The 13,983-nt window shown below is 50.9% G+C and overlaps 1 protein-coding gene across 6 annotated transcripts in view; it reads left to right on the forward strand.

Moving 5' to 3' along the window:
• Nucleotides 1-13,983, forward strand: part of ADGB (androglobin) — a 139,038-nt gene that overhangs the window by 63,924 nt on the left and 61,131 nt on the right. For 5 of the 6 annotated variants that reach the window (XM_077143405.1, XM_077143410.1, XM_077143406.1 and 2 more), the window contains 7 exons: nt 1,401-1,530; nt 7,119-7,152; nt 7,907-8,084; nt 8,474-8,537; nt 9,723-9,825; nt 11,217-11,442; nt 12,775-12,889. In XM_077143405.1, coding sequence (XP_076999520.1) covers nt 1,401-1,530; nt 7,119-7,152; nt 7,907-8,084; nt 8,474-8,537; nt 9,723-9,825; nt 11,217-11,442; nt 12,775-12,889 — 850 coding nt within the window. The remainder of the gene's footprint in view (nt 1-1,400; nt 1,531-7,118; nt 7,153-7,906; nt 8,085-8,473; nt 8,538-9,722; nt 9,826-11,216; nt 11,443-12,774; nt 12,890-13,983) is intronic. The other variant, XM_077143407.1, reaches the window with a different exon arrangement.

The raw sequence follows: 13,983 nt of genomic DNA on the forward strand, positions 1-13,983 counted from the left end.
GGCCGTGGCCACATGTGCTCTGTGACCATTTGGCTGGTTGTTCTCTCATGATGTGCATTTTTTAAATGTGTTTTGTATTTTGGTGAAGAGCCACTGACCAGCTTATCTCGTGCATCGCAAGTATAACGGCCCTCACGTGGCTTTCACCTCCACAGTAGGCACATGAGGTGAGGAGAGTGAAGCCGTCGAAAGATAAACCAGCTCCGTGAACTAGGAGCTGCATTAGTGCCAGCTCATTTATTAAAAAGTACACTTTTTATGGCTCAGTTTAGGTTGAGAGTATTAGAAATGTTACTGAAATCGTTTGCTCTAAGAACTTTTCAGCCAGATCTTTGCATCAACGCTGAACCCTGCAAAGTGGGTGTGGAGGGGCCCCAGGCAGCGTTGGCAGCCAAGTATTAATTAGCAGGTAGCAAGGCCTCCAGAAGCAGCTTTATTAATGGAAAAGAATTTGCTGCTACTTCGGTTTCAAAAATTTCCTAAGTCTAGTTTTCCTCAAACTTTTAACTTGTCATAAAAATCACTGTATGCATACATCTATTAACTTCTGTAAATAAAATTTTAAATATATTTAAATATTTTAAATTTCATTTATAACCTAAATATACTTTCTCTTTCAGTACTTGAAAATTCAAAAACAATAGCAAACCAATTTTTTGACAACTATTTAAATCATCAAATAATTAAAATCATTTATTTGGAGAAACTTAATTTTTCCTCTATGTACTATTATTGTTTAAAGTCTCTTATACTTTTTAACTTAATCACAAAGCTAAAATTGAATATCGTTATCCACTTTAAATCAGAGTTACACGGTTCACTAGTTGGGTTAGGTGGCATGTGTAAGTGCTTCTAAACGTGGCAAATACGAACCGTCACAGCTGCGCGTGATTTTCCCAACTCGGGGCCCGCGTCCCTGCGCCTCCGTGTTCTGGTCACTCTCGCTGCCGGCCGGTCTGCGCACCTGGAGGGGCTGCGCCCGGGGCCCGGGCCGGGGCCGGAGCCGGGGCTGGGGCGGGAAGGGCGGCCAGCGCGCTCAGGACGCCGCAGGGCCACAGCCCGGGTCGCGCAGCGCCTTCCTGCCCGCTGCGGCAGCCCCGTGGCCCGCGTGGCCTGTGGGGAGCCCCCGGCGGCGCCTGGTCCACGCGTGCCCGCGGCGCGCCCCTGCTGCCATCTAGCGGCGGCCTCGTGTAAATCCGCGAGCTCAGAATCCTCCTGAGTGCCCGGGGGAAGCGCGGCCGGGTGGGAGGCTGGACACGCACGGCAACGCCCCTGGCGGTAGTCACTCGCGCCCCGCGGACAGGCGTGGTGAGCTTAGGCACACCGGGCAGGGCTGCGCACAGGCGTGAGCAGCTCTCAGCGGACGGACTGGGGTAACCGGGCTGTTGGTTCTCCCCTAGGCGCCGCGCGCCCTCTGCCATCACGAAGGGGCTGCCGCCGCCGTCAGGCCTGTCCCCGCTCACCGAAAGCGACGAGACGGCCGCCGTCAGCCTCACGGACTTGGGCCCAGTGTCCGGCAGCGTGTCCCAGGTGCCCGCTCCCTCAGCTGTGACCGGCTGTGAAGGCCACCCCTCCCCAGGGCGCGGGGCGCACCCGCACGGTGCAGGGAGGACAGGAGTCAGTCGAGGCGCAGCCGCCTCTCGGCAGCGCATGACGCCCTCGCCCCCTTAACGAGCTCTGAGCTCTCTTCTGCCTCTTTCCTACCTGCCCCGTGGAGTTTTGTACTAATCAAGCCCATCCTTTCCCATTTTACCAATTATGTATGGATCTGTAAACGACATACAGCTTAATTAATTCTCATAGAGATTTATTTAAAGGGACTCTTATCATGGTAATTATCCTGGAACTTCTTTCACTGCGCATCATGTTTAGAAGATCGGTCTCTTTTGATGCATATTACTGTCTTCTCATCTCAGGGGACTACAAATTTTTCATCTGTCGCAGTGCTTGTGGCTATTTTTGCTCGTTAGTTCCTCTTACTATTGTGCATCACAGCACGTGGTTATTCTTGAGCATCTCCTGTGCACATGAGCAAGACTTTCCTTTGTTCCAGGTTTGCGACCTTCAAAATTCTGTGTCTCCCTTTGCTGGTTTTGTTTAAACCTTACCCCACGTGTTCTGCACGTGAGTTAGCAGGATTGCTGGTGGGGAAAGCTGGAAAGCAGTGCAGCTTCCTGAGTCGACACTCACTGGTGGTGGAATAGGACTGCTCAGCCAGCAGGAAGTCCCTGCACGCAGGGAGCGTGGCTCGTGGGAGCCTTCGAGGGTGACAACTGCTGCCGTTTCAGAGGAGCGATCGGCATAAAAGATATTCTAAGGTTTGGCAGCAGTCGTAATGTAGTGTAGGATAATTCGAGTTCTTTTGTGGACAAAGTCACAGGTGTTCCTGTAACTTTGTAGGTGCTTGCCTACATTGATAATTGAAGAAAACATCACATTTCAGTTAAAGACTTTTTTTAACCTCTCAATTCTGGGATTTCTGAAGCCCCGGTGGACACAAAATGGAGCCCTGCCTGCTCTGGGATCAGCATGTGGGCTGGCACAGGGGCTCTCACCGGCTAATCTCACCCCACAATGCCCCCCACTTCCCTTATAGCTGTGCTCCCACAGTCACCGCACAGGTGCCCCTTTGTTCCTGATTTCCGCCAGCACTTAATGCTGCTGGACTTAAAATCGGTGCCAAACTGGTGGCTACAGAAGGACATTTGAGTTTATTTACAGGTATATATTACCTGTTCAAAAATCAAAATATATTTTAAAATGCTGTGTTAGTTTATCTGAGCTGCTACCACAAATACCACAAACTGGTTCTGGCTTAAGAGCAAGAATTTGTTGGCTCAGTCTTGAAGCGAGAAGAAGTCCAAAATTAAGATACTGTCAAGGCTGCTTTCTCCCTGTAGACTGTGGTCTTCTGGTGTCGTGTAACTGTTGAGGAGCCTCGGGTTCCTTGGCCTTCCCTCGACACGGCACCGTCCCCCATTCTTGCTCCCAGGCCATCAGTTCCCTTGCTAAGGCCTCCAGAATTCCGGTCAAGGCCCCCTGGTGCATTTGGGCCACATCTAGACTTCAACTACTCTTCAGGAGCTCCCGTCCACACTGGCTCACGCCCACGGGATGCACATGAGATTCAGAACACGTGTCTGCTGGTCCATGGCCTGCCATTATCGTGCACTAAAGAGTCTCCCCTTCTTTCTAATTCTTTATTCATCCTTGTTTGGGCAGTGCAAATGTCTGCTTTTTCTCTTTGGGTTCTCTTCTTGGTATCAATTTGTAGACATTTTTTATGAAATCCAGGCACTTATCCTTTATTACTTATATAGTGTTGCAAATGCTTTATCCAAGTTTATGTCTTAGCTTTTCACGTTCATTGGGCCTTTAGATGAACAGAAGTTTTCAATTGTATTATTTCCTTGAAGTTTGAGGATTTTACATCTGGATTAAGAAATCCTTCCCTAATCTGACATTATGAAACTGTTTCTACATTGTTTTCTAAAATGTTACAGCTTTACTTACATATTGGAAGTCCAATTCATTGGGAATTGCTTTTTCTGTATGTGTGACATGTGGAGTCCAATTTAATTTTTCCATACACAGATATGCAATGGGTTATTTTGTAGGAATTCTATGGAAGTTTCAAACTTTATAGTAAAACCCCGAGCTATTACAGTGTCATAGTATTTATGACCGCAAGGAACAGTATAAATGCAAAAGTCCCTGGAGACAGCAGGGACCTGCCTGTGGTGCTCGGACCTCCGTGAGGCCTCTGGTCACCGGTTTTGTGCAAACTGGTTCTGTTGAGCTCGGTGGCTGGACTCGAACACAGGTGAACCACTTTTTTAGGATTCATTGGAAAGTGAGGACTAACATGAGAGATCTAGCAAAGAGAATGAACAGACCTTAACATTTTTGAAGTTAATTTCTTAAACTATTGGATGCACTAGTTTTAGAGAATCCAACATTACCCAGAAGATTATGGTGGGAGCAGCCGCTGGCCCCGGGCACCTCCTGCCCAGCCTTCCTGCTGGAGGAAACGCTCCTGTTTTCTTCCTCTTTCTTCTCGCCCGTGTCCTGAGGCAGCCTGACTCCACGGCCCTGACATGTCTGGTTATGGAAAACAGGCTTTTGCGTCCCTGCCTCACCAGCCACCACATACCTCCACTTTGCTCTGTCTTCCGCCTTTGGTATTTCACAATGTTTGGTCGAATTGATAATCTAGCTACATGGGGACTGTCACCGCCGAGTCAGTCTAATGACATTTCTTTTCTTACACAACGTTTCGTACGAGCTACGTATTTGCATCTTCGTCCCTTGCGTATCTTTCTGTGTCGCATCGCCAGGTCTTCCCGAACACTGGAGAAGCAGAACCCTTCTAACCTCCCTTCTCGCTCATACACACCCTGCAGGTGTTCCGTGGGTGTCAGCCACTCTTGTGGAGACGCCCTCCGGGAGCCCTGCTTCCTGAGCCCTTATGGGCTGCACCCAGGGGGCTGAGCTCCCTCATGATGCAGTCCCAGGGAGCCTGCCTCGGTGGTCTTGGGACTTCTTGGATCTCACCGCGCTCCTCCAATGGATTTCCTATTTTCTGGAAACCGAGCCCTCCTCTTCCTTAGTGTGCACCCTAGTTTCGGTGGAGTACACTGTGTCCCATTCCTTAAAAGAGGTGCATGAGAAGTAAGGGGAGACCTGGGTGCCCACATATGTGTGTGTCAACCTCCCACTTGATTTACGGCTTGGCAGGATATAGTCTTCCAGTTTTCCAGCTTGAACATTGTTTCGCTTGAAACATTGACGATCTTGTTGGGGAAACATAATTAAAAACAGCATCTCCTGCCAAGCCCAGAAATCCTCTCATGAAAGTAGAAGAGAGAGGAAGCGGTTTTCTTACTGAACAAACATTTGTAAGGTCGATGCCCATCAAGGCAACCTGCAAGGAGTTCTCAAGACCAAGCCAATGTCCCCGTGTAGGCGCCGGCAGAGGCAGCCACCTCATGCCCCTGTTCCAGGTGGAGGTGACCGGGCCTCAGGTGAGAGTACCACGTGTCACTCATAGTTTGTTCTAAGCTCCCCGATAGTTGGGACACCCACCCATGTTTACTAATTGCCTGTGTTCCAAGAAAAGCCACATACCCCTGATCTTTAAGTAGGGTCTGCAGCCCTGCGGCTCGAAGCGGCCCCTCGCCTGCAGACTGCACTGCGCCCGTGGCAGGGAGGGGCAGCCAGCTTGTTAAGGCAGGGGAGGGGGGGCTCATTTAGCTCTTAAAAGATCCTCATGCATCACAAAGGGGAGGAGACAGAGTTCACAAGGACACATTTTCTAAAGTAAATGCTCTCATGAAAAGGGAAGGGAGTGTCTCCCTTTTTGCATCAGGGAATTTTCTTTTCTTTTTTCCTTTGAAATTCTTCTGACATGTTTTCATGCCTCACTTTCTACCTTCAGGCACAGCTCTGGAGAAGGTGGACGCCTTCTGGCTCTTCATTACCTGTGACTCTTTCTTTCCTCTCTGGGAAGTTTTAGGACCTTCTTTTTACACTTGCCGGGATGAAATCTCACAAGGTTGGGCCTAGTACAGGTCTTTTTAAAGGAACTGTGCTGGAACTCGCACATCTCAGACCTGGAAAAATGTCCTTCACAGGGTCTGCGGTAATTTCCTCGTTTCATTTTGTCTGACCCCTGGACTCCTGTTATTGGAGGCCTCCCCCGTCATTTAGTCTTTAATGTGCTTGTTCGTTTTTTCTCTCTTATTTTGCATCTCTTTGTGTTTTGCATCAGCTTTACCTCCTAGAGAATATGTTATTTTAATTATCCTATTCTTGGTAAGAGCTCTCTGCTGCTCTTGCTTGTTTCGATTGTTTCTTTTTTGGAGTGTTTTCTGATTTGGTAGATGAATCTTCTCTTTCTCTCTGATATTGCTATTTAAATCACACATCTTCTCTCTATGACTCCCCCACCCCACCCCTTCAGCCCCCTCCCTGCCTGGAGCACCTGCTGCAGTTGCCTGGGGCCCTGTTGTGGGCATCGCCTGGGGAGGTGCCGGCCCCATCCTGTGTGGTGTGTGGGCACCGCTTACCCGATGGTGGATTTGCTTCTGGAGGGGAAAGGTCAGCTCCCCTTCTCAGCCTGGGGGTCTTTTCCCCAGCTCCAGCCAATTTCTCCAGGTATGGGTCCCCTCATCACGTTCGGGGTGGCTGGGGTGTGTCTCAATAACTGGGAGGCAGCTGCCCGCCAGTGTGACCAAGGCAGGGCAGTGGGGGAGCCAGGGGCCGTGCTGCTTCCTCTGCGCCTGCGTTTCCCTCTGCCACCCGGAGACGGCTCCTCCTTCTGTCCACTCCAACGGCCTCTGCAGCCTGTTGCGGCAGAAGAAGGCTGGATGCTAAGCCAGGTGGGACTGGGGGCAGGGATTCTGAGCTCAGCCCGGTCTCCTGCCCCTCTCGGCCCCCTGTGAATGTCTGTGTGCCCTGGCGCCAGGGACCGTGTCCGTCTCCCTTGAGGGTTATATCTCTGTTCCAACAGCTCCATGTCAGAAAACTGTCCACGTTGCCCACCTCTGTCTTCACAAGTTTGTCCCATATTATCTTTCTCCCTTGTTGTAACTGTTCCAGGGAAAACAGAGCTGTGCATATCAATTCCATTTAACAAAGCTGGGCGTCGTACACCTTTAGTACATCGTGGTTTTCTGTAAAATTTTCAGGAACCATTTCTCTAATTTGAAACTAGTTTTTCTAGCTTCTGTAAATTAGTTGCCTATCATAATCCCATTAATTTCCCTGTATTAACAAAAGGTGCTTTCTACTGAGGTATATATCTACTTAGGGATGTTATGTTTTAATTTAACTTTTGATGTAAGGTTTGACTGTGTTTTAATGTCATTTACTTAAACCCTCTGCCAATTATTTACTTTAATTATTTAATTAAATTCATATCTTTTGGATTTTAAGGTTAAAAATGTAAATTTTTATTTACATTTTATTGTATATCCTTAGTAAGTATTTGGGGAAATGCATTTCTTCAGTATTCAAACCACCTGTATTAACTCTTTAAAACTTTTGGCACCGTAGGCAGTTGTGATGTTTTGTTGAGTTTGTCGGTGTTTGTTGACTCTGTTGCTTTCTCTTCACAGGGAAACGTGCCTTCGCAGGTTGTACTTGGGAAAGGTAAACTAACCCTCTCCTTTCACCAACAGCAAGGGTCTCTCCTCCTGGTAGACTAGTCCTCAGTTTCCCCAGCCCAGTGGTCTCTCTTTAATGTCTCCTTCGATCCTTTGCGAGCAGAACCTCTCACACACTAAGTTTAGACTTAAAATCAGAATAAAAGTGGGTCTGATAAAGGGCCCGTGAGTAAAGCTCGCAATGCAGGTGTGTCCTCACATGGTGGCCGAGATGCTGCGACCGCTGGAAGTCCATCAGCTCCGAGGTTAACCACGCCTCCAGTCCAAGAAGGGTCAGTGGCGTGTCTCTTAGAAACGTGTGGCTCAAGCAGGCCCCACGAATCACTGACGTTGCCTGATCCACATGGACGAGGCAGCAGGGTCGCTGACCGCAGGGACTCACCAGACAGGAGCTAAGCGTGTTTTCCAGTGTGTCTGAGGCCCTCCCTACAGATGCCCTCCTGGGGCAGGTGGCGAGTGCTGCCCAAGCTCCCGCGGGTCCTAGCCCCAGAGGGCTCCGGAGAACGCGCGCGGTGGGGAGGCTGCGTCCGCAGCTGGACGCGCGTGCAGGACTCTGTGATTGAATGGGGCAGAGCGTGGCAGCTCTCTAAGCCCCTTGAGCCTCTGAGCAAATGGTGGTCCAGCCAGTGCTTCCCCGAGACGGGTTTTCTGTCCGCCTCCCGCTCTCGTTCTCCACATCTCGGTCGGTGCGTGGCTCTCACAGGGTGCGGCTGACGCGCGTGTGCCCCCCCCACGTGCAGAGGACCTGGCGGACGCGGGCGTGGCAGAGCCGGCCCAGCCCGACGCACTCACCTGCCACGACGCGGCTGCGCACATCCCGGCCGCGCAGGAGAAGTCGCAGGAGGAGTTCGCCGCCGTCAACACCGCGGTCTCCAAGGAGGCCTGGCTGGACTTCGCAGACTTCTGCGTGTGCTTCCAGTACGTGCCGGCGGGGTCCGCTCCTTGGCGTTGGCGATAGCGGCTCATGGGCTGCTGGTTTTCAACTGTCCCCAGAAGGGCCGCGCTGGGACTAGCCCGGGGTTGGGAAAATATCAAACGGAAGGGTCAGGGGGAAATGGTTAGGCGATTGTCCGTGTGGCGCTTCTCCTCAGACATGTGTTTGCTGATTAGGAGGAGGAAAATTATTTTCATTGAGATCATTTTTGTCTCTTTAAAACAAATAATTCCCTATGATTGTTGTTACGTTGTAAACATCCATCTCTTTTTGCCATGTTCAACTATAATTATTTCATTGTAAGCAACTTAACATGCAGTCTTAGCCAATTGAGCATAATGACAATAACCTGATAGAAATCTTTTTTTTCCAGAAATATATATATTTTCCATAAGCCAGCTTCATATTGCCTTACCTTCCAGAAAACAGAATTTAAGGTAAATACATTATCTCCTATCTTCCCTTTTTATATTTATATATTTAATAGAATCAAATAAGTACAAAATGCCTGTAGATGTCTCAAGTGTTTCTTAACTTGTGACATAATTATGTATTTTTTTAAAAACCTTAATTTTTAATGTTTTGTATGATCCCTTATCCACACAACAAGCCAGTTTCCCCCAGTTTGCACGCCCAAGTGAACATTTGACTGTGTTGTGTGGTGCACTGGCACGCAAGTTTACTATGAGAAGAATCGGTCACTGTGTGCCTCAGTTTCTCCATACAAAAATCGGGATAGTATGTAGCATGAGTCGAGGCTTGTACATTGTCTGGGTTTGCTGAAGTTGCCGGAATGCAGTATAGCAGGAGCGGAGGAGTGGGCTGGCTTTTACAGTGGGGATTTATTAGGTTACAGGTTTACAGCCCTAAGGGCACGGACAGGTCTAAAGGAAGACATCAACAAGAGAATGCCTTCACTGTCGAAAGGCCGATCACCTCTGGGGCCATTTGTCACATGCTGCCCTTGTCTCCTGGCCTCCTCCCAAACTCTCTTAGCTTCTGGCATATTCCAGGGCATTTTCCTTCTGCATCTCCAGTTGTCTGTGTCTGCGCTTTCTCCAAAACGTCTTCCTCTTAGAGCACTGCAGTAAGCAGGGTAAGACCCACCTTGGACAGGTGGGGTCACATCTCCATGGGAACAACCTAATCAAAAGGTTCCACTCGCAGTAGGCCTGCCCTGCACAGCTGATCAGAACATCACAGCTTTCCTGGGGTACATACAACTTCAAACCGTCACACACGGGTCACCCAAGGGGCTGTCTCGCTGGGGAAACTCTGGTCTTGGCTCTCTCTGGCATCTCCAAAACAAAACCCAGGCGTCATGTTCCCATGAGCATGGGCGTGAATCTGAAGACTTTGTGCAAAGGAGGAAGGGAGGGTTTGCATCAGACACTGCCCTGTGTGCGACCCAGTGTCCCCAGGCGGTGCCCCCACCTCCCTCCCTGGCCTCCTGTTCATGGGCACTGCGGGGCCTCCTCGCCTGTGGGCTTTCTTTGTGTGGTTGGCCCCGTGGGGCAGGTGGTTCTGGGGCCGGCGGCGTCTGTGCTCTGCGATGGCTTGTCGATGGCAGAGCAGGAAGCACGAACAGGCTGACACTAAGTGCCGCTGCCTGATTTCTGCAGTTCTCTGACGAACGTGTGTCCTACTACCTGTTTGTGGACAGCCTAAAACCCATCGAACTGCTGGTCTCCTTCTCTGCACTGGTACGCTGGGGAGAATCCGGAGGTAAGGCTGCTCCTGAGAGAAAGCACGGCCTACCGCTCACGATTTCCGTGTCCCTCCCCGTATCCCCAAGGCGCATGCTGGACGCGCACGTCTTCTGGGTTTTTGTCTGCTTGTTTGTTTGGTACGAAATGTCAAAATAGTTGTCAAAAGTTATTTTATAACATTTATGTCTCATTGTTCATGTTTAAGTCATTTGTCTGTCTGGAGTTATTATGTTGTAAAAATGTGATGTACGAAACCAATTTTTTTCTAGATTGCTCTCAGTTTTCCCAATATGATATATTGAATTATCCATCTTTGGCCACAGTGATAATAACTTTATCACACATTAGATTTCAGTGTGCTCTCGGGCATGGCAGGACTTCTTAAATGCCCCGTAGACCATCGCTAGTGCTATCTGCGCACCCCTTGACAGCTGGGGGAGGTGGGACGTGGTTCTAAATATCTGGTAGGGCCGGCACCCTCCCATTATTATTTTCCAGAGTTTTTCTGAAGATTCTTTCTCACTTATTTTTATTTATTGGTTCTATATGAACATATTTTAAAACATTCCTGTTGTTATTTTCGTTGGCTGGACAGTGACTTCACTGAGGATGCTAAGGTAAGGACCAGCCAGGTTCCAAGGCCTCTCCTCTCGGCTCCAGCAGAGTCCCCACCCCACCCCCTTCCTGGGAGCGCGGGTCAGGGGTCGGTGCCGACCTCATTCGGGCGGTTAGGCTCTTGTCAGCCTCAGGTCCCATCGCCATGGCCTTTTCCTTCCATGTGCCTTACCTGGCCCTGACCCTCTCCTGGCTCTACTCTGCCACGCCACAGCCTCCTGGCCACTTCCCCACGCCTCGGCCACCGGGGTCCCCTGAAGTGTGGCAGCACCCAGCCCTCAGGACCCTCCAGGGCCCTCCCAGGACTTCATGTACAGTGACTCACAGGGTCCCCCGGAGCCGCCCTGGCCCATGCCTCCAACCCCAGGCCCCCCAGACAAAGCCTTTGACACCATCTCCACCACCCTTGTCTGCTCGTTGCCCCTCCCCAGCTCTGCAGGACCTCAGGACAAGGCAGCGGCTGTCCTGCAGCTCAGAGTGGCCCCCCAGAAGTCCAAGCAGCTTGAAACACCCCCTCGCGTCCCTTTGCCACGAGCACCCGGCGATGCGCCCTTGACAGTGCGTCTCGGGCACTGCAAGCATTGTCACTGGTCGCGGAAGCCGCCCGTCCCCCAGGGCATGGCCCCACTGCCTCCCCTTTCCTGATTTTCTTACCCAAGGGGCTGATCACAGGACACAGGGGTACGCGGGAGACCCTTGAGCATCATTTCCTGTCTTTACCAGGGCAAGTCTGCTGTTTTATGAGCTTGCTGAGAATATATCTAGCTCCTTATTATTGTTGTTATTATTTAGGCTGGGACTGGGTAGAGAATAGAGAATGGCGTTGCGGCAGTGCTGCCATCACGTTGACTCTGCTGCTCTCCCCCCTCCCCGAAGCCCTCACGAAGGACAGCCCCCCGGTGGAGCCCGGACTGCTCACGGCCGAGGCGTTCTCCTGGACAGCCCCGCAGCTGCACCGCCCCGTCCTGCGCCTGCACACGTGCGCCACCAGGACCGCGCCGCTCCGCCTGCCTGCCGGGTGGGTCCCGCCGTGCCCCCCACTCTCGGAGTTCTTAAGGCTTGAGAACTGTCGAGTCCTAGAGAATCAGGCGATGTGGTCTGTAGGAAATCATTCCCAAGAGTGATTTCACGAAGCCCAGGTCTGCAGTGATTCCTGAGAAAATTAATTCCCTGGGCAAATAAGCGGAAGAAACGCAGCGCCCTGGACCCCTCCTGGAAAACTCCTAACAGTCAAGCGTCCTGGGAGCTTCTTTAGTGAGCAGAACTGTGTAAACTTGCTTAACGCAGCACCTCCCAAAATTAGTTGTTGAAAAAACTCCCCCCCTTTTTTTTACTTGTGACATTTATTATACTCCTTCGCACATCCATGGTTTCATTTAAACACTGGTTGAGAAACAGGATTTTCCCTTATCAAACTGCAGTTTTATCTTTAATATTTTTGTTGGGTTTTATTTTTATTTAGGAGAAAACTGGCTAAACACAGCACATTTTTCATTTGAAATATGTAGGATTGAAAAGTTCTTCATTTTGATAAATAAAATTCAAAGCATTACCTCATATTTCAGAAAAAATAATCTCTCACTGGATTTTTTCCCCAAGATCACTTGTGTCTATTGTAAGTGATCAGTGAAAAGCTGCACCTCTTGTGCAAAAAGCAAAGGTTCAGCAACAAAATCGAATACTAAAATAGCATGCGGCATGCCGGAAGCCTGGGTTCGGTTCCTGGTGCCTGCCCATGCGAAAAAGTAAAATAACGTGGCAAGCGTGAGATGTTCCTAGAAAGTAACAAATTTAAAAGCCTCAGTCTTTCTCACATCTGCCCTGAAAACTGTGCATGCCGAGACTCTGTAGAGACTGAGCAGCTTTTCCTGGGTGCCCCAGCCAAGGACAGGGCACCGGTGAGGACGCGTCTGTCCACATGTTGCCACAGGACCTCGCCCCTCTCCGCACTCAGCAGGGGTGGAGGGGACGTCGCTGCCCCGATGTGCTGCCACCCCGTGGCACCCATGGCATGAGGCATTGACAGGAAAGTGGCCGTGAAACTGTGTTAAAACTCCAGAGCTCTGCACCACCGTGAATTATCATCGCGGTCAGGAAAGCTGGACCCTCGGCTTTGTCCTGGGGGGGCGGAGTGGGGTGGGCTTGTGGAAGGTGGCCATTTAACGTCCTATGGCTGTCCTACGAGGGTGCGGGATCTGGGGTAGGTTTCAGGGAGGAAAGCCACAGGTCTTCTCCGACTGTGCTGAAGAGCTCGTGTCCCCTGACGTGGGCGTGTTTTGGGCCCCGACCCTGCCAGGCACCCAGTAGAGGGGCTCCCTGTTGGGGTGCTCACAGGGTGTCCCTCCCCCAGGAGGCACATGCTGACCTTCAACGTGCACTCCCTGATTGGCCACTCTCTCCACGTCTGTGGCATGGCGACCTTTGTCGTCGGCGACGAGGATGTCGTGCTGCCCAACTTCGAGCCGGTGAGTGCCCAGCCCTGCCCGGGTGGCCACATTTTCCCTGATCGCCACAGAAAGCCGTGAAAAGCTATTGGTATTTTTTGTCAAAGATTTTGAACTAAACCTTATTTCCATTTTGTAAACTGTGCACATTTTTAAACTTTATTAAGCATGTCCTACAAGAAATTCCCGTGCGTGAGCTGCACGGTGACCGGTGTGAGCTCTGTGGAGACACGGCTGTGGGAACATGCTGTGTGTCCCAGTGTCCACTTGGCCTCTTCCCCGGTCAGCCCCTCGCGTCCAGCCACACCGCAGGGACCTCGGCGGCCAGGCTTCTAACACAGTTTGAAGGCCTGACCCCCCTCCTGTCACCCGGCCCTAGGGAACTGCAGAGAGACTCTGAAGGGGGGGCTCTTGGAAAGGCCTCACTTCTCCTTTGCCTGCTGTCCCCTCCAGGCCACTTCTTGTTTTTTCTTTTCCTCTGCTCCGACTGGTCTGAAAGGAGAGACGAGATGGGTGGGGCAGAGTCTCCAGGCTCCCCTTCTGGTTTCAGAGGTCTTCGTGGGGGCTTGTGGCACTGGGGTGAATTTGTAAAGGGCCTTCCCACAGCGAGCGTCCACACTCTGAGCAGCACAGCCTCCTGCCGATGGTCCTCCCCCTCCCCTTGGGGGATCCTCTCCCTCCTGCAGGTTGGTTCTCCCCCTCCCCCTGGGGGGTCCTCCCCCTCCCCTTGGGGGATCCTCCCACCTGGCCAGCACCCCTCCACAGGGCAGCAGCCTGGAGACTCAAGCTGCTCATTTCCCAGTGCTCCCTTGGCCGTGGCAAGGCTCGCTCTCTCCCCTCTAGGCAGAACCTGTGCGGGTTCCTCTCTTGCCTTCCTTCCTGACCACGGGGCATGCAGGGTCAACAAGTCCCCCCACCACAGAAGCAGATGCCCCTTAGTTTCTTAATTATATATATCCTGCTTGTGTCCGCTCTTGTCTTTCAAACAGTTCTGCTTTTGACAGCATGCATTATCCAGTCATTTTTCTTTAGGCACTATAGCTCCCTTTTTTAGGCATTTCATTATTTTGTTCTATGAGCTCATATTTTCCTAGGTTTATCAACAACGCCTCTAT

The sequence above is a fragment of the Tamandua tetradactyla genome, chromosome 25, assembly GCF_023851605.1.
Source record: "Tamandua tetradactyla isolate mTamTet1 chromosome 25, mTamTet1.pri, whole genome shotgun sequence".
In the NCBI taxonomy this organism is placed as follows: Eukaryota; Metazoa; Chordata; class Mammalia; order Pilosa; family Myrmecophagidae; genus Tamandua; species Tamandua tetradactyla.